This window comes from Chelonia mydas, chromosome 2 (genome assembly GCF_015237465.2).
Source record: "Chelonia mydas isolate rCheMyd1 chromosome 2, rCheMyd1.pri.v2, whole genome shotgun sequence".
Classification (NCBI taxonomy): domain Eukaryota; kingdom Metazoa; phylum Chordata; order Testudines; family Cheloniidae; genus Chelonia; species Chelonia mydas.
The window spans coordinates 116138645-116159931 of record NC_057850.1 but is presented as its reverse complement, the minus strand read 5'-3'; the positions used below and the strand labels follow the sequence as shown (position 1 = coordinate 116159931).

The window sequence follows — 21287 nt, the reverse complement described above, 5'->3', positions numbered from 1 at the left end:
TGGAGTACCTATGCCGATATAAGTAGCAACTTCACTAAGCACTGCAGCAGCTCCACCTTTGCTGCTGCAAATCTGCAAGTGTAAACAGGCCCTGAGCTGCAGAACTCCAATCTCAAACAAGCCACAATCAGCTTGCAATCCCCTCTTAAAGATTTCAAATATGTATTTCTCCAGTATTCTCTCCACCTCTTTTTTTAGTATTCCTAGAGCAACAGTAGCCAACATGGGTCTCTTTTTTTCCCATTACTTTATTTTTGCATAAGCATCATTAATGCTGTGCAGTTCTGGAAATAGTGGATTGGGAGGGGGATTCACTAAAATTTGCTGGTACTGTGCAAAAAGGAACATACCAGCACAGAACGTTAGCTTTGTTTTGAACCCACAAGTAATTACAGTCCCACAAAAGGAGTGGTCTACCATCTCTTTCGAAAATTTCTGCAACTGAAAAGTGGAAAAAAATTTTAGCCTACAAAATTAATAACCATTTTTAAGATCAAACTATTTTAGCTCAAATTTTAGGTGTCTGCTTCTTGAAAATATCCCTTAACTCTCATATAACGTAATTTGACAAAATGTATATAAATGATAGGATAATCTAATTCTTCTGATGCTACTTAAATGTACCTACGGTAACCAAAAGTACTTCCAGTTCCTGCTATGCAATGCAAATTTGACTCACAATGCTTTCACTGCTTCCATAAAGATTAAAGATCAAATAATACTCTGCCTGACACTTTTGGAAAAGCTAGGATCAACAGTATATCTGACTCAGTGCTAATGCCTAGAAACTGTGTGACTTTCTACTGGGTGAAATATATTGAAAATTATGGAAAAATGTGATTCTTCTTTAAAATGCTACATGCAGAAACCTGACATCCAAAGAGTGTATCTAAAATGGGATCATCCCCCATATGTGTACCAAATACATTATAAAATCCCCTGCTTATATCCAAAGCATCATTTAGTTAAAGAAGATTTGACTGTATGTGTGGCCAGATATGCACAAGTCCTGGTGAATAAATATGAAATACAGACTGTACAGAGAAATGCAGTGATACTTCATTACCGCAAAGTCATTTTTCACAGAATTTCATTTTAAGAAGTGGGTTCACTATAACTGGAATTATCAGCTACATACTACAAATACTCAGAAACAATTCAGGACTTTGATTTTATCACATTCCCATGTTTCACTGTTAAGGTTACCATATTTGAACATTCAAAAAAGAGGACATTCCGGGGGGTGGGGGTGGGTCTATTTGCTTGCACCCCCGCCCCCCGGGCCCACCCCAACTCCACCCCTTCCCCGCCCCCATTCCAACCCCTTCCCCAAAGTCCCCGCCCCAACTCCGCCCCCTCCCCGCCCCATTGGACCCCTTCCCCAAATCCCCGCCCCCGCCCTGCCTCCTCCCCTGGGTGCACCGCGTTCTCCCTCCCCGCTGCACGAAACAACTGTTTCACGGCGCAAGTGCTGGGAGCTAGGGGGGAAAAGCGGGCACTCTCTCGAGTGATCAACATTCACTCTTTCTTGAATGATCAACTCTTCTTTGGGGAAAAATAATAATGGCAAAATCCCGGACGTTTTTAGATATTTAAAAATTCCTCCCGGACGGCGATTTAAAAACCAAAAAGCCGGATATGTCCAGGAAAATACAGACGTATGGTAATCCTATTCACTGTAAGTAGTTTCCATCATTAGCCAAAGAAAGTACAGTTCTTGAGATTTAAAAGATCTTAACCCCCAAATCATAGAATTGTCAGCATTAAAAATAACGTAGGGAGATAGAAGCTCTCAATGACTGTGGTATTAGGGCTTAATTCTTCCACCCCCTCCTCATGCATATCATTCACTGTGGAAGCCTACTGAAATAAGGGTGACAATTCATATGGGAAAGATTGCTCACAGAAGTGAGGGCTGCAGGACCCAGGCCTTGCACAGGAATTAAATCTCCTGATGTGCTAAGGAGGTTTACTCTTCCCTTACTATTCATCAGTTATAGTTCATGCTATGTGGGATGACCAAGTAGGGGCATCAGTATTCCAGTGCGAGTGAAAAAGCACAAATGGGGCCTCTGAAACATGTAATTAAGGCCTAATATTTTGCAAGAGTGACCACTGATTTGGAGGGCCTCACTTGATACAGCTAGGGCCTGATTTTTAGAGGGCTGAGTACTCACAGCTCCAGCTCAAGTCAGTAGGGCCTATAGGTGCTCAGCACCACTGAAAATCGGGCCCAAAGTACGTTAAGTTGAGTACCCAAATCAGTAGGCCTTAGAATTGGCAGCTAGCTCAAGGGTTTTCAGATTTTACACAGCAAGGTTCCCCAGTTGACTGCAGGGGGCACTCAGTGCCTAGACTGTCAGGTAGCATTCCTTCCTCCCTCAGCGTTAGCTGAGAAAGGATGAGGAGGGGAAACAAGATGAACTAAAATGAGCAACTCTACATTTTCAGAAACAGAAAGAAAAGCGATTTCCCATGAACCTAGGATACAGCACAGGAATCAGGGAAGTGGGGGGGAGAAGAATATATTCCAGATATTTTTAACAGGACAAAATGACAACACAAATAGATGGAGACCTGCCTGGCAGGAGTAAAGAAAGCAGGAGACTTGACTGACTGACAGAGCCTGCAAGACATATTTCACTTTGAATTACTCTAGAAAAAAATGATTTTTTACCACCTTAGCTTGGGGAAAACTCTGTGATGCTACCTCCAACCGCAAGAACCATGTCTTTTCTCACACAGGTCAGAATCAGAAGTAACCCCACTGAAGTCAGCAGAACTACACTGGTACAAAGGAGCAGAGAATCAACCCTCAGAATTTAACTCTCCATCACCCTGCACTGGGGCTCAGCATAGGATGGTTAAAGAGAGACAGCAGCAGCAAACTTCCATGTTCTCATGGGAAAATATACACAAAGTCTGGACTTTTCCCTCTATTATTAGCCCTGTAAGTCTGCTCTATCGACTGTGCTTACAAATGGGAAATACACATTTGCTCACTTTTCACACCAGCGCTTCCCCCATCCCACTCCCCCCCCCCCCCGAAAAGCCCCCGCATCCCTCAAAGTGTCTTGGGCAAGGGTGGGGAGGTGTTAAATCAGTGTGGATAGAGCAGTAAACATAGATTATGTCAATTAGGATCACCTGGACCCAGAGCGGGGTGGGACAGGGTTCTAAGAACTCTCTCTACAATGACGTCCACAGGGTGCATCCGAATTTGGGACCTGTGCGTATGATGACTGAGTTCGGTTTCCCAGCAATCCGGGCCAAACCTCTAGCGCAGATTCTCTCCACTGCCTTGTCTGAAGGGTCACCAGTCTGACCGAGCCAAGCGGTATTTCACAGGCACGGGTCAAGGCTGTAACTTACACAGTGGAGAATCCAGCCCGTTAGCTGGCGTTTAACCCTTTCCTCCCCACCTCAGTTCTGCCGCCCTTCAATCGCTCCGGGAAAGCCACTCAAACCCACACAGCCAACAACAGAGCCTGACTCTCCCCAGCAACTGAGTTACCTCTCCCCACCCTCTCCAGGGTGTGTACCCACATACGCCCCGAGCCAGGAGCAGGGTCTTAGGCAATAGGAAGGAAGCCAGAAGCTGCCCAAACCTTGGAGCAGGGGGGACTGTGACAGCTCGGGGCGATCCTCCGGGAAGGAGTCCAGCAGCCTCTTGAAGAGGCGGCCCAGGTCCGAGTAGCTCCGGTGCAAGTAGAGAACGTTCCTGTCCGACCACTCGGTGCGGATCTCGAAGAACTCCTCCTCGTCCCCGCGCCGATTGATGATGAGTCTCCGGATGCCGTTCACCCAGCAGCCCCTCACGTACATGTTCACCAGAGAGGTGCCCTCAAACACGGCCGAGGCCATCCTGCCGCTGCCCGCACATACCCCGGCGGGGAGCAGCCTCCTCCAGCTGCTGGGGAACCGGCGGGTGGCTGGGGGGAGGGTTGCAAATCAAGGGGGGGGGTGCGATCCGCAAAAAGCACGGGTTGAGTCTCCTCCTGCGCTGGAGGGAGGTCCCAGCCCTGCCCTCCTCCCGCTGCAGCTGTGCTGCGTGTCACACGCCCGGCGGGCAGCGGCACGGCGCGGGGACCCCGACGGGCAGAAACTTTTCCCCACTTTCTCGCACTTTGCAGGGCGCCGGGGTAACGACACAAACAGCTCCCTCTGTCTCCCAGCTTGGCCAAGGGGGGCAGCTCGGGCCGGGCCAGGAGGCAGCGCCCTTTGCAGCCCGATCCCGGGCACTCCCTGCACACTCAGCTCTGGCTTCGCCCGGGCCCTTTCCCCACGCAGCAGCCCGAGGAGGCCCCTCCAGGCAGACACCCACCCCCGGCCGACTCCTCCGCGCCCCGGGACTCAGCGCGGGGGAAGGTCGCGAGTTCCGCTCGGGCTCCGCTCCCCCGGCCTTGGCTTCCTCTCTCCGGATCCCGCGGGGGATGGACAGCGGGGGCGGGATGCTTCCCGCCCGCTTCCCTGGGGATGGCTGGTCCGAGGCTCCCGGCGGCTGGCTCCTCGGGGGCAGCGGAGAAGTTTTGTCTCTCCCGCGGCCCTGCAGCAGGCAGAGGCTGAAGCTCCCCCGCTGCCTTCTCTCGCAAAGGGACTCGAGGGCAGGGTTGTTGCAACGCGATCGCCCCGCCTGGGCGGCTGCTCTGCGCGCTCCGGCCGGGGCAGCTCCCCCCTGCTCGGCGGCGCTGCTGATCCCGGCTCGCTGGGGAGGGGTCAGTGAAAAGCCCCGGCCAGCGGAGCCTCCTCCCGAGCTGCGCTTGCCAGGCTCCCCCTCCGCAGCAGCAGCAGCAGCGGAGAGCCCGTAGCCAGCCCCCGCCCCATCCTCAGCGCCGAGCAGGGTCCCAGCCCAGGAACAGGGGCCTGCGCCTCGGGGTGATCTCACAGACAGCCACGGAGCGGACGAGGAATTTCTCTCCCTCCCTCCCACTGACCCGAGAAGTTTTTCTTCCAGCCCCAGCGGCTGAGAAGAGACCGCTCCCCCCAGCCCCAGCCCCAGGCTCTGGCTGCTGCATTCGCGGCCTCTCAGCGCCCGCTTCCAGCCTGCACGTGGTTTAAAAGGCAGAACCCGCTGCTCTGGTGAGCTGCCTTTCGCAGCGGGAGTGCCGGCGGCCCTGGAGATGAGTGCCTGCCACATCCAGCCGCCCCCTCCCACGCAAGATTAGCTACAGCGGGACCTGCACTCGTGGCGTTACTGAGGAAAGAGCGAGACTAGAAGCACATACGTGGTTCGGGATTACGGAGGCAAAGCAGGGGGAAACCTAGCAAGCTCGCTGGTGCTTTCCACCAATCTGGCCTTACCTCTTTGCCCCCGAGGGCCAGCAGCACCCCTGACTCAGCCTGCAAAAGCATTGCGCGCGTTCTTGCAAACATTCAGTACAGTTTGCTTCACCCCCACCCTAAGCAGATCTCATTCAGGGGGAATCAATGCTAGGGCTATTCCATCCCACTGGATAGCTGGGAGACTGTAAGGTCTATCAGGCAAGAGAGCTATCTGCCAAAACTAGAGAGGTGCCTACGATAAGGGAGAGAGGGGAGTGTGTGTTTGTTGTTCTAGTTGTTTGAAACACCTGTGAATCTGAATAGTAAGTGGTACTTCCCAGACCCAAAGTAAATGAAGGCACAAAACCAGAAGTGTTTGGTTGGGAGTACCTGCACCTCGATGAAGAATTTCTGGTCTTTGGCAAGGGAGTTCTGCTCGCTTGCAGCTCACCAGCTCTGACAGAGCAGAAGTGCAGTGAGGGAAGGGTGGGCACTTTCCCTGGACCCTACAGTGGCAAGGAGAGAGGTGCTTTCTTTGGAAGACCTAAGGTTCCCACATTAACTTGCTACTGTACTCAGTAGCACATTTAGAGCTAGTTTGCTGATGTGATAAACTCCTAATGTCCCTCAGACCAGGATTGCAGCCAACAAACCAACAGCTGAGGATGCAAGCGGAGGGCAGATACAAGGAGTTACCAGAGCTGTGGAACAGAAATCTATAGGAATGGAGGGATAGCTACTCTGAAGGCATTACAGCTGAATCAGTGTGGGGGGGATGGTTGTGTAGCTTTTTCATATGAAAGGTACTGCACATTGCATTGTTGTTTACCTTTATTGCAGATATTGCTGAATTTTAAACCCCTTTAAATAAAGAACGGGTGAAAAAGATGGTTGACACTTTGTAAACTACATGAAGCCTTGAGTAAGCAAAACCCTCTCAATTTTAAACTTGTTGGTAGGAATTGCTGATAAGTCACTCCATCATTCTGATGCTTCAAGACACACAACAGAAGAATTTTAATCCTTTTCCCAGGGACACACACACAAACTGCCCACACTCTGTTGACTCAACTTCTTTATCAGTACAGCTGTGTTGAATCCATTTTAAAGCACAAGAGAACATCAGAGAAAAAAGCAAACCACAACTGAACCATATTTCCCCAAGTTGCTTTTTATTAAAGATTATATTGATTTTTTAAAAAATCTGGACTAATAATACCCAAATTCCTTAAGATTGAACTGGATCCTGCCCCAGTCAAATTAAATTGCCAACAAACTGACCTCCATAAAAAAGCAGGATTGGGCCTAAGTCTCACAAATAGAAGTAAACCAGATAAGCAACTCAGCAATCTACATACACATTTCACACATTGCTACCACAGCGGACAGTGCAGTGTGTGGTAAAGGCCCACCCACTTCTCCTTGGCTCACCACAAAAAGATTCTGTTATCACTGACAGACAAGACCTCTCTTCTGTATTCGTTATTAGCTGTTAGGAATAGTCAATGTGTTTTCAAGGAAAAGGGATTGATGTGAACTTTTGTACTGAGGGAAGAACTTAACACAGTTCTTTTTGTTGAAAGAGGGCTTTTGTCATCTCTTCTCTTGTTCCAGTACGTGGTGGTCTCCCAAGTTCTTCAATGTAAAAACAAAACAAGAAGAGAAGGCATTTTATTTTCTAATAGTTGCTGTGGTAACCCAAGAAAAAAAAAAACTCAGCACATATCCTAAGGAAGTGAAGGCAACTGTGCATCACACTCATTTTTAAGATGTCAGCCTTGTGTTGTTTCTAAATATAGCAGCCGAAGCACTTTTTGAACACCATTTGTTTAATTGTATTTTTTTCATTACAATACAGACTGTGACTGATTTTTGCCCATTGCTGTGTTCTCCCAGCTCTTGCTGAAATCAACTTGAAGGAGCCCGGTACCATACAGACTGAAATTCTCTTATATTTCAGGCCTGGTGCTGAGTGTCCTCATTCCTATGGGGCATTCAGCATCTTACAGGTTTGGGCCCTTTTGATTTTTCATTTGTACAATTCACTTTTCTCTCCTTCAGTTACACAGCCCCACCCCCTCCCTCTCCTTCCCAGTTTAATTAAAGTGCTCAAAGCAATTGAGAACATACATTTCACAAGAAAACTTGTGTGCATGTTACTGCCTGCTTATGAAAAATGATCCAATGCCAAAAATTTCAAACTTAGATTCCTAAAGTTAAGTCACATTTAGGCATATATATTATATACAAATACATCTTATTTTTAGAAGTGCTGAAAATGGGATTACTTGCATGCCTAAAATTAACTATGTATATAACTATATGCAGGATCAGCCCCTTACACTTCCAGTGAGTGATTATATAGTATTGTACCAGAAAAGTTATTTAATTCACTAAATATTAGGGCTGTCAAGCAATAAAAAAAATTCTCTGCAATTAATCGCACGTAAAAAAATTAATCGCGATTAATCGCACTGTTAAGCGATAATAGAATACCGTTTGTTTAAATATTTTTGAATGTTTTCTACATTTTCAAATATATTGATTTCAATTACAACAAAGAATACAAAGTGAACAGTGCTCACTTTATAATTATTTTTTATTACAAGTATTTGCACTGTAAAAAAACAAAAGAAATAGTATTTTTCAATTCACCTAATACAAGTACTGTAGTGAAATCTCTTGATCATGAAAGTTGAACTTACAAATGTAGAATTATGTGCAAAAAATGCATTCAAAAATAAAACAATGTAAAATATTAGAGCCTGTAAGTCCACCCAGTCCTACTTCTTGTTCAGGCAATCACTCAAACAAGTTTGTTTACATTTGCAGGAGATACTGCTACTTGATTCTTGATTACAATGTCACCTGAAAGTGAGAACAGGCAGTTCTCATGGCACTGTTGTAGCCGGTGTCGCAAGGTATTTATGTGCCAGATGCACTAAAGATTCATATGTCCCTTCATGCTTCAACCACGTGTTCATGCTGATGACGGGTTCTGCTCAATAACAACCCAAAGCAGTGCGGACTGACGTATGTTCATTTTCATTATCTGAGTCAGATGCCACCAGCAAAAGGTTGATTTTCTTTTTTGGTGGTTTGTGTTCTGTAGTTTCTGCATCAGAATGTTACTCCTTTAAGATTTCTGAAAGCATGCTCCACACCTCATCCCTCTCAGATTTTGGAACGCGCTTCAGATTCTTACACCTTGGGTCAAGTGCTGTAGCTATCTTTAGAAATCTCACATTGGTACCTTCTTTGCACTTCGTCTAATCTGCTGTGAAAGTGTTCTTAAAATCAATAATATGTGCTGGGTCATCATCCAAGATTGCTATAACATGAAATATATGGCAGAATGCGGGTAAAATAGAGCAGGGTCATACAATTCTCCCCCTAGAGTTCAGTCACAAATTTAATTAATGCATTATTTTTTAACAAGTGTCATCAGCATGGAAGCATGTCCTCTGGAATGGTAGCCGAAGCATGAAGGGGCATACGAATGTTTAGGTTATCTGGCACGTAAAGACCTTGAAATGCCAGCTACAAAAGTGCCATGCAAATGCTTGTTCTCACTTTCTGGTGACATTGTAAATAAGAAGAGGGCAGCATTATCTCCTATAAATGTAAACAAACTTGTTTGTCTTAGCAATTGGCTGAACAGGAAGAAGGACTGAGTGGACTTGAGGCTCTGAAGTTTTACATTATTTTGTTTTTGAGTGCAGTTATGTAACAAAAAAAATCTACATGCATTTCATGACAAAGAGATTGCACTACAGTACTTGTATGAGGTGAATTGAAAAATACTATTTCTTTTGTTTATCATTTTTACAGTGCAAATATTTATAATAAAATAATAATAAAATACACTTTGATTTCAATTACAATACAGAATACAATATATATGAAAATGTAGAAAAACATCCAAAATACTTAATACATTTCAATTGGTATTCTATTGTTTAACAGTGCGATTAAAACTGCAATTAATCGCGATTCATTTTTTTAAACGCAATTCATTTTTTTGAGTTAATTGCGTGAGTTAGCTGCATTTAATTGACAGCCCTACTAAATATAAAAGAGACATGACTTAAGTATAAACTGTGGTGCAGCTTCAAAATGGAATTGATTGTTTCTTTCGATGAAAGATTACTTCATAATAATCAGATGTTGTTTGCATCCATAAAAATTTAGTGGAAGAATGCTCTCACACAAAAAAATTATTTGCAGTAGAACAGCAGTATGTCTAGGAGGAAAATAGGTCAGCACCTTGGTCCATAAAATTGATTTGCAATAAACATGTATAACCACAAGGGATATGCATCTTGCAAATGAAAAATGTTCCATTTGTTTTTTCACACTTTTGTTTTCTGCTATTAAATTTGCATGGATAGTACACTTTTTAAAAAGTAGATAGAGGGTGGTTATTTGCATTCATTTAGTTCATTTATATGCAGCATAATCACAGTCAGTGGAGAAACATCTATGACACAGTGGAGAATTGGAAATATGTATCTGATTTTTTTTTAAAGGAAGGGCCTTTATTAAGATACATTTTTATCCCTTTCCTGGTAAGTGGCTTTTTATATGAATTGTGTAGGATGGTTATTATCCATACTTAAGGGAGGAGAAATTGTTTTGGTGGCACATAGATATCTTAGCAATAAAGATGCCATGTGAGTGTGTATTTTACGCTATGAGGTTTTTGAAGTGATCTGATTGTCTTGTTACAATCATATTTCTTAAATGCATGCTGGCTCCCAGCCACTTAAATTCTTTAGATTTGTGCCTCAGAGTTTTTCAGCCTAGCAAACCATAACTTTCACTAACACGTGATATTAAAGAAAGGAATGCTTTCCAGCAGGAATGAAATCAGCTAAAAATACATACGCAGTGCCTACAGTCTGTTTCTCTGCTTGCTGAAATAACCCAAACCCTATAAAGCCTACCTTTGTGGAAAACTGACCTTCAGTTCTTAGACTGAAGCACACACAACAATTAATGTACATAAGGTGTCGATCTCAGAACTTTGTTCTATAGTATTATTGTGACCTGTTCCATAATAGCATCATAATGAGTGCAATAAAGACACAAATAGAGGTGAGATGGAGGGTTCTACAATAAGAGATAACATACAAAATTTTATTTTATCTTCTTTTGCCATCTTCCTTCTTTTCTCTAAAGTGCAGCAAGTGTTAAACACTTTGAAATCCAGGTTACCAACAGGATGAAACTTGTTCATGCAAACATTTGATGAATACAATGTTCACTATAATAAACAGTTCAACAACACTCTAGTGATAAACCAAAAGGGGAAATTAACATCTTTATTTCTCGTCATAAACACAATGACCTGGTTTTAACAGGTTTTCACAGGAAGCGCAGACTGTAGGAGAGAAGTTGGAGTCCATTGCTACTGAGAGAATTCTGAGAGCAGGTTATTCTCCTGCCTTATATCTGGAGTATGTACCACTGGCTGGGCAATGGGACTTGGACTCAGGAGGCCTTGGTTCTAATCCTGGTACTGTTGCTGGGTGACCTCGGACATGTAATTTCACTACTCTGTGCCTCAGTTTCCTCATCTTGTAAAATGGGGATAATGATACTTATCTTTCTTTGTTAAACACTTGGAAAGCCAAGAGATAAATGTCAATGAATAGCTATTGCAATTACCACTAAATAACAGAAATAATTTAAAAATTTAAAGGAAAAAAAAGAAGAAAGAAATTGACCTGATGATGCAGCAACCCGGGCCCGTGAGGTCACCTGACAGGAGATATTTAGCACCTTGTAGATTCCTCCCTAAAGTAACAAGATGGCCAGTCCAGATACCATGGATGAAGAACCAGGTGGAATTTACAGGCTTGGGCTGGCTGGGTTTTTAAATGGAGGAGGTAAAAGACTTAGAGGGGAAAGCTAGCTGCTGGTTGCGTTGTTCTGCTCTTTTGCCAGTGGTATTGGAATAAATGAACTGTATTCACCTATTTCTCCTGTTCAAGAATCCCAACCAGGCATTTGCAAAGCAGTGGGGGAGGAAACTTTATTCACTTACGTAGAAAGTAAAGAGAAGATAATGAGTTTTAAACAGCATCCCAGGCCCTGCTAACACCTGCAGACAACGTGGAGTGGGGTCTCCCATTCAATTCTTCTTTGTTAGATCCCTTCTATTAGAACTCATTTGCATCTATAATTCACAGTAACTCCTCATCTTGTAGTCTTCAGGGAATTGTTATTCCCATGACAAGATCTTCCCTCTGAAACATTTTGGTGGAAGGCAGTCCTGGATTAAACGGGCTAGTGACTAAAATATCCTTTCATTCTACTAAAGGGTGGTCCGTCTGCTTGAGGGATGAATGCACAGCCAGAGCTCTGTTGGAATTCTGTATTCTTGCTGTGTTCTCCTATCACCCTTGCAGAGTAGAGCCGGCTCTGGTCCTGTGAGGTGCTGAGTGCCCTTAACTCCCACTGAAGTCAATGGGAGTGGAGGGCATGCCGTACCTAGGCAGCACTGGACTATTCATAATATAAATGTTGCATAAATGATTATTACACTTTATAGCATGTTTTCTGGGTAAAAACTGGTTGAAAGTTTCCCTCAGCATTGACACTGAATTTGATTTAACAGCAGAGCCTGAAATTCTTTCCATTAAAAAATGTATTGTAAATGCTCAAGGATCTGTAACCACATTTGAAAGCTAGATATATTCATGCCAAAGGGTAAGCTAGCTTCATCTAGCTAAAGAACATGGCTAGTTGAAACAATTTTACCCTTTATTAGCCCATACGAAAAAGGTTGTATGCTAAGTATATCTTTAATGTGTTTCAGGCATAGTATAGTAAAGTATAGTAGAAATGTATTAAATCAACCTGCAGTATACTAAAAATATGAATGTAGAAATACGAAAGATGGAATGGATATACATTATTCAGGTTCTCAGCCTAATATCTATTAATTTGGACACAAAGATATATGTGCTGAAATTAAGCACAGTTTATAGTTATTTCTTTTGAGGCCTAATAATAACAACCTGTTATGTGGCACTTTTTTTCAGTAGATCTCGAAGTGCTTTACAAAGGCAGACAAGTATTCTGATTTTACAGCTAGGGAAGATGATGCACAGGCCAGTGAAGTGATTTGTCTAAGATTCCACAAGAAAGAGGAGCTTGAATGTAAATTGAAATCTCTCCGCTATTTGACAAGTAGCATTTTATAAAATTTAAAATCTTATTGTTTCAGAAGGGAAACTACATTATTAATACCTGAAATTACTAAAATCAGTCTATGTGCAACTGTACTATATGCCTACCCTAAAGAAGAATTCATCTATCAATGTGGTTTATCGACTTTGAGATTCAAAAGCTGCTTTAGTTTCCTTCTAATTTTTCCTTTTCTAAGTCTAAGCTAATATACTACAACTTGGAAGGTCAATGATTGCCCTGTGGGTCATTTTGGGGTTAATGATGTTGAAATTGAAATAAATGTAATCTTTGCTCTCCCTTCACTACATTAGGCCCAGGATTAGCCTCTCTCTTTTAGGCCCTGATCCTGCAAAATGTTCAGCACTCTGGCCAAATACTTAAGCACATGATTAACTTAAGCAAGTGCCTGCATGCTTTGCTGGATCAGGATCAGACTGCTCTACATCTTGCAAGATGAAGCCCTTAAGTATCTGCACAGACCAAGAAAGCATTTCACAAAATGCAGACCCCATGCACCCAAAACGCCCATTAAAATTAAGGGGATCCTTGGATCTGAAAGAAATGCAGGATGGAATCCTTGGAGTGAAAAGCAATGGCTACCAAATTGTATTGATGTGCATAACTGCATCTGCAATGTGTGGCTAGTCTACATTTACTACTTCAGCTACATCAAGTCAAAACAAGCATAGATGAGTTGATATGTCTGCATAGCATAATTACAGATGTAAACAATGACTGCCATGACAGATGCTAGAGCAATAAGCTAAGTAAATACATGAGGTATTTCAGTATAGTTGTAATATACAACAGCACTACAGTATCAGGAATTAAGTTTGAGCCCATCGTACCCTTGGTCGTTCAGTCGGTGCATGACAACCGAGTTGTCCGCTTTTATGAAACTCCCTCCATCTCCAGGATGAGCCACAGTCTCCCCCATTTTTAGTTATATGGGTTTCAAAGCAGAGACCTTTAGCAGCGAACAGGGTTCCAAGCCATGCTTTTGTTTTGGAGGTTCCTGAGAGTATAGCTGTTAAAGGATCAGGGTGGGAGTTCCATTACCTCTACTTCCTTCCCCCAAAGCACACACTTACTGTTGATGTTCTTATTTAGTTTTATAGTCCCTTTCATGCCCTAGGAAGCCTTTCTGGGTTGGGGGAGGAGGAAATGAGTGAGCTACAAATGAAATATGAATAATACACAGAGCTATTTTCCTTTTTCTTCTGTATTGATAAGTGTTCTATTTTTCTAACTCTTCCCAGGAGCAAGACAGAAACCATTCCCCACCCCCTCCTTTTTTTTCCCCCTTCCAGAAAGGGGCTTGTAGTGAATCTCTGTTGTTACCTATTATGCTCTATTCCTCTGTGCTATTTAGCATCACTGCTGTGTGCATGCAAGTAGTTCTTTCATAGTATGAGTATAGACATTTCTTTTGGGGCTCTTTTAAGTCAATTACTATGTTGCTTTTATTAAGTTTTTTTTCCAGGAGCCTGCCATACAGTTAAAGGAGTATAATATTTTTGGTCTCTAATGTTCCCTTCCACCCCTTTTATTGTCATATATATATTGTGACAAAGTTCCTGTGTTACGTTGGTGGGTCTTGCACTTATTGGCGGATTTGCTCACCTTGGAGCTTCACGGCAGCCCGCAGCTTGGCCGTTTTTCTGAATTCACAGTCCAGGTCGACTCGTCCTGGAGTTGGGAGGATTTGGGGGGAACCCGGGCCCGCCCTCTACTCCGGGTTCCAGCCCAGGGCCCTGTGGAATGCAGCTGTCTAGAGTGCCTCCTGGAACAGCTGTGCGGCAGCTACAACTCCCTGGGCTACTTCCCCATGGCCTCCTCCCAACACCTTCTTTATCCTCACCACAGGACCTTCCTCCTGGTGTCTGATAATGCTTGTACACCTCAATCCTCCAACAGTCCGCGTTCTCACTCTCAGCTCCTAGCGCCTCCTGCTCCCAGCTCCTCAGACGCACACCACAAACTGAAGTGAGCTCCTTTTTAAAACCCAGGTGCCCTGATTAGCCTGCCTTAATTGATTCCAGCAGCTTCTTGATTGGCTGCAGGTGTTCTAATCAGCCTGTCTTAATTGTCTCCAGAAGGTTCCTGATTGATCTGGAACCTTCCCTGTTATCTTACACAGGGAAAAGGGACCTACGTAGCCTGGGGCTAATATATCTGCCTTCTATTACTCTCCTGTAGCCATCTGGCCTGACCCTGTCACAATATGAAAAAGGCCATGACAGATCATGTAATATCTTTTTGTTTATTCACATGGGGCAAGATCCTGTGAGGTGCTGAGCACTCATGTACCACTGAGTTTCTATATCATGCATTTGTTATGAAACTAATAAAACACCTAAAACCTATTAGGGAATGCTGGGTGGATGCTTATTTGACCAGTAGAAAGCTGCTGCTTGTTTCCTTAAGGGAAGCCAAGTACGTTACTTCAACCAAGGGTTTAATTTTTGCCATAACTGAACACTACATAAGGCCATTAAAAGATCTTGGATAACTAAGTGAGCAATACACAATGGTTGCAATGCAGCTGAGCCTTGGAAGAAGACACTTTTCCCCATAGCTAATTTTTAAAAAGCCTTAGGGGCCTGGCCCTATAGCTGTTCCATGCATGAACCTTAACAGGATTCAGCCCTTAGTTTACTTTAAAGACACTAGCACCTACCGCCTGTGGGAGTTGAATCACAGTATCTGCAGATTCTAACCCTTGTTTTTCTTTTGATTTTCCTTTTTACAAGTATCTATAGATTTGACTCATACATTACATGTGATCATACCTGGTACATGTGAAGGTGGACTGCACAATTTGCCCTGTGGCTTCTTCTTTACTCTGAATTCCTCTTAGACAGCCACTCCCTAGAAATGGCAATTGCAAGACATGTTGATTCGGAGGTTTGTGTCTACAGTAGGGTTTTTTCCATAGCACTTATCGCTGTTTCTCCAGTTTTAGAGCTGCACTTGTGGTACCAACAGTGATACATGCTGATATAGACAGGACTCCAGACATTCACCAGCATTTTAGATACTCTGTCATCTAACCCTACTCAGATCTGATCTACACAACACAGTAGTTAAAATGCCTTGTCTACACAAGCTAACTCTCCATTGCTGTGAGTGATGGGGTTCAACCAGAGGTAGCAACAGAGGGAAATTTTAGGGGAAAAAAAGTCTGAGTGTACAATTTGGCACACTGGAAAATGAGGGACCCTCTCTCTTTCTGCTCTCCACAAGAAGCCATATTTAATATGGTTCATACTAATACATTTTGAATAATATGGACCTGATTTTCAACTCACTTACGCTAGTGTTATGTTAGTATAACTCTGCTTCTATTTCACTGGAGTTATTTTCTCCGTTCACACTAGTGCAAAGAAGAGAAGAATCTGGCCCTATCTGCCTAGCTATCTACATACGGCATAACAATTTTACAACTGCATTTAGAGATGTGCTCCGTAATGGATCTCTAAGTTGTAATATGACTGGACTGGCTTTAGAGGTAGGCAAACAGCATTAGCATTAACTGTGCTTTAAAATGATTATTCAGCCCATACAATTAAGGAAATAGAAAGCATCTTGTAGAAACCCTCCAGTCACACTGTGCACCAGTGAAAGGAGTAGGCACAATCTGGCCCCAAGTTAGACCAGTTAAAAAGACTGTAGTGACCACAGACATCACGTGGGTCCACAGCTGGGTCCTTTCCACATAGGCAAGACTAAAGTACATTATACCATGGGACCCTGATCAATAAATGTTGCAGCAAAAGTGGGCTCATGATGTTACTAAGTAGCATCACAGGCTGAAGTCATTGATTTCTGCTGCACAAAGATGCTGTTACTCAAGGTTTGCTATTTTGTTTTTTACGTAATAAATATTTTATTTATAGCCCCAATACTAGCTTGTCCAGAACCATCACTCTACAAGCCTAATCCAGTCAGCAACCAATGACAATCACCTTTTTTGCTTCTGTGAAATTCAGGTTAGGCAAGTCATATTGTCAGTAATTATTAGTATTATTAGTTTCCAGTAGCAGCCACAATATGCTTATTATTCAATGTCAATGACTGATGCTCCTGTTTAATACAATTCAATACCATGTGTACGTCTTCCTTGAATTCCCTTTACTCAAAGAAACGCTGCGGGGTAGTCTAGGTACCAAATGTATGTTTTGTTTAAAAAAAAACCACCATAGCTTTTTCAAAGAACTAATAGTAACATTTTCATTAAAATATATTCTTTGAGTCTAATTATTTCCCTCCAGTGTTTGCCACCCAAACACTGCAGCAGCATCCTAGTGCATGAGAACCCCCCATGAATGAAATGACCTGAAACTATAAACAAAAGAGAAGGTGAACTATTCCAGAGGGTCCTGAATGATGTGGCTCTAGTTGTTGTGTGACCTCTCCCACGGAGAGCAGCATTTCCAACAATGTGCAATGGCCATTGCCATTCAGATTGCAGCATGGGTGGTGAACAAATGCTGCCTTTCCTCCGACCTCTGTCTCAGAACATTCCCTGTGAGACTGGTGGCTTGTCTGCAGTGGGGACTTTTGCACCAGTGTAGCTATGCTGATGTAGTTTCACCAGTGCAAATCCCTGTTGTTTTGTGCATGCATGTAAAGCCAGGCTTCAGTGGGATTACTCACAGGTTTAAAGCAAAGCATGTGCGTAAGTATTTGCAGGATCATCAGAACCTTAGGGTGAAATCCTGGTTTCACTGAAGTCACTGGGAGTTCTGCCACTGACTTCAATGGAGCCAGGGTTTCACCTTTCCTCTTTTCCTTTCCAAAGCTGAGGTGGGAAGGAAAGATAGAACCAGCAGTGCAGATGAAAAAGAGAAAGATAAGAGGGCTGGGGTGGGTGTAAATAAAATGGAAGGAGTGACAATTAAAAGCTTATAAGGCATGTCAGTTTTGTTTGTTTATTTAAATGCACAGTGAAACAATTCTAGGGCCTTTCAGTCTTCAATTCTGAAAGGAAACATGAAGCACAGTTCAACTGGCAAGAAATACAGGCTGCCTGCTTCTGGAGACCCAGTCAGGTCATGGGATTTAGGATTGAAGATGATTGAGAACAGAGCATGCCTCCACCTGTCTCAGCAAGTGGTAATGGCTGGGTGGAGGGGCAGAGTGCTCATTTTTTGTTTTTGCAGCAACCTTATTTATTAGTGCTACATTCTGAAGGGAAGCAAATTAAGCTATTGAGTGACTTTTCTGCTTAGACTGGACAGATTCCTGTTTTGTGTTCTGAAAATTACCTTAGAATTAGTCAAGAATGTATGCATTTGATAGTCAGCTTCTTATAACACAGCAATCTGAGTAAAACAAGGGAGATACTTTAACTTCTTTTGTTCCACAATTTCCATTTAACCTCCCTCCCACCTCCTCCCCCTCCAAATAATTCTACAGTTTCCTGTCAAAAAGATACAACCTAAATCCCAGGAGACTTCTTCCTTCTTGTCTGGAACAAGACAAGACAACAAGGGTTGGCTAGAGTCAAAGCTGTATCTGAAAATTGTTAAAATGCATGTTTGTGTTGTACTATGCTACTGAGAAGTTTCAACACATAATAATAGCACATAACTATAGCATGCTAGTGTATTAGTTATTCAAAGTGCTGTAAGAACAGCAACTAATTAATCATTGACCTCCTCTGCAGAGTGTCACAAGAACTCTCTCTCTTTTTTTAAGAACAGATGAACAAAATGGGCTACAGAGAGGTTAAAAGATTTACCAGAGTCCGCACCGCAAATAAGTGTCAGCCATGATTAGAAATCAAGAACCAATTATTCTCAGTATCATTATTTTTAACCTTTATGTCAGTTCCAAGGAGTAAAGATGGGATAAGGACCCTGGGGAAGGAAGGGGGGAATTGACCATAGGTTTCTAGATTTTTAGTAATGTTAAGTCATAATAATCAATTTAATGTTATCAGTTTCTTTTGGTGTACGGCCAAAATATGTTTAACCTGGGTGCCTAAAGCTAGCCTCCTAAATGGAGCTGGTCAGAAATTTTCTGATGAAACTAAGTTTCATTGGAAAATGCCAATTTGCTGGACTGAAATATTTTATCAAACCTATTGCAGATTTGACAAAACTTTCACCAAAACACAAGCATATTTCCATTGGGAATCTTCTGGTGTTTCACAGTCCATAGCTTAGTGACAGGGAGCCTGCCAGCCTCCAGAGTCCTGTTCTCCGAGCTTCCAGACTCAAGGCTAGCCTGGAAGTCAAATCCCTGGTATACCTAAATCCAGGGCAGTCCACCTGGCCTTGAGTCCAGCCCTGGGCATCCCAGCAGGTGCTGCCTGAAATTGGCTTTCTTGTCGATTTCACTCAGCAGCTGCTGGTTCTCCGGAGAAAATTTCATTTTGAAAACACCATGTGCTCAGTATTTCTGAATCTTTTTTTTTTTTTCAGTTTCTCATTTCAGCAAGAAAACTCAAAAAAATTTCAGTTAAAACCAAACTAATTTTTTCTTCTGAATATTTGGGTCTGCCCTGAACCAAAAAAAAAAATCAATTCCTCTCTCAACTCTACTCCTGAATCCCTAGTTAGACATCTAAATGAAAGTCAATAGGAGTGTGGGTTTTCAGCACCTTTAAAAAAATTAAAAGGTCACATATTTATGTTCCTAGATAAGATTTGAGAGCCTAAGTTAGCCACCTAGGTCTGAAGAATCAGGTCATAGATTAGTTATTCAACTGATTTTCTTGTCTTAGCTGTTTTTTATGAGGTTACTTGAATAATAAAAATCTGATTATTTTCAAGTCTAATTCTTTCTGAGCGCCTGCCCTTTGAAAATCAGGCCTGTTTGAAATGTCTCAGGTTGGATACTGAAAAGCTGAGCCACCCAAAATCATTAGTCACTTCTGAAAATTTAGGCACACACTGCTATATCCTGTACAAGAACACTTTTGGAATTGAAATTATTATTAAGAAAACTGATTGGAAGTTCCAGGTCGTTTTTAGCATGTTTAAGTTCTCGTGCTGTGGCTCTATCTTGACAGATAGCTGGAGGTTCAATGTTTTCTAAAACAGAAAACCATGGTAGAGGTGTTGCGTGGAAGATGACGACCTTCATGTGCCCACCCTGTTAAGTGGGAAGCCATGACTACAATCATCAAACTGGTGACTGAACGTGGACTGTTGACCTCCTAGTTAAAAGAGCAACAAAATAAGCCTTTCATTTAGATGTGTAAAGGATACTCATATAAGTAAGGGTTTGCAGGCATTCTGAGCCTAACTACTGGCATTGTCAGCATGTGACTGATGAAATAATCTATTCCAGTTCGCTATTTACTTTGGTCAGAAAAGCAAAATAGCTCAAACTTACCCAAACATCTCTCTTTCTAATTTGCTTTCATTTCCTTGTATGCAGTGGAACATGAAAGGAGATGTAGATTTGATGTTCAGTTCTTTGAGGGGACATTGAAATATCATTACTGTGATTTTTCTAACATCTAATCTGATTTCTCACTCTGAATCTGACATGCGATTTGTATCTTTTTTAATCTTTTTTTTTGGGGGGGGGGAGGTTATGAATTTGAGCTTGATTCAAGCTGGACTTGCAGCCTCATATCCTGTTTGTCTTCCGCTGACTTCCATGGGTGTTGAATGCACAAGCCCCCTGAAAAACAGGTCACTTATTTACTCATCTCAGTATGAATTTAGATGCCTTCATTTAGGTAACATTAGTCTATATGACTTGGCCAAGATCACAGAGAAAGTCTGTGAAAGAACCAGGCATAGAACCCACATAGTCCTTTAAATCACAAGACTTTTCTTTCTTCCCTCTTCAGAATAATTCTATTTGTGAAAAATTAGGGGGCCAAATTCTGAAGTCCTTCCAAAGAGCCAGCTTCTGATCTCAGCTTCACTGATGTAGAACTAATCTGAGATCAGAATTCAGGGTCTCATTTTTCTTCAGTCCTTACTCAGGTAGCCTCCCATTAGTGTCAAAGGAGGAGTAAGAATATGTAAAAATTGAATAAGGACTTCAGGATTCAGCCCTCTATGAGTAACTAGAAGTTTTCTTGAAGTAATTTTTGCCTTATTAACAGCATCATCGTGTGCAGGTAAAGTAATGGTGGCTGTTACTACTACTACTATTTTACTATCGGAAAAGCAAACTGAAGTGATGTAGACTTCTTAAAGGATATCTGAATACTTAGACTGCAGAGTAGCAGCCGTGTTAGTCTGTATCCGCAAAAAGAAAAGGAGGATTTGTGGCACCTTAGAGACTAACAAATTTATTTGAGCTTAAGCTTTCGTGAGCTACAGCTCACTTCATCGGATGCATTCCTTAGAAGTTTTCATTGTATGTCTGCAGCCTCCTACAGAGATTATTATTAGAGAGCTCATTTTAAATAGAAACATTTTTACCATCTAACTAGATCAATGAACAGGAAGGAGGACCATAAGGAATTAACACAAAGAGCATAGTATTGTCTATTATCTGTTCAGAATAGACCACTGATTTCTTTATTATATACAGAGGAGACCACCAAAAAGTCAAAAGGCCTGATTCTGATTTCTTTTACACCAGTGTAAATAAAGTGTCAAACCACTAACAATTAAGCCAAGGGATTACACCAGCATAAAACTACTCTGAGGTCAGAATCAGTCCGCATTCAAGGCAGTTTTCTTGCCTGACCATGAAAAGCATCATGGGACCCAGTGGAAGTGGATAAAATCCTTCTTGCTATACTATGACTGCGTGGTTTTAGGAAGTAAGGGTGCTCTGAGTTCTCATGGCATACAACAGAACACATACAATGTCAGACTGTGCTCCACTATTTTTAAAACTACTTCAGA

General features: G+C 42.5%; 1 protein-coding gene across 1 annotated transcript in view; it reads right to left on the bottom strand.

Annotated features, from left to right (window-relative positions):
* PXDC1 (PX domain containing 1) overlaps window positions 1-3867 on the bottom strand; it is a 31961-nt gene extending 28094 nt beyond the window's left edge. Inside the window, exon 1 of the mRNA XM_007058833.4 lies at window positions 3609-3867. Coding sequence (XP_007058895.1) covers window positions 3609-3864 — 256 coding nt within the window. The 5' untranslated portion in view covers window positions 3865-3867. The remainder of the gene's footprint in view (window positions 1-3608) is intronic.
* Window positions 3868-21287: the final 17420 nt, after the last annotated feature.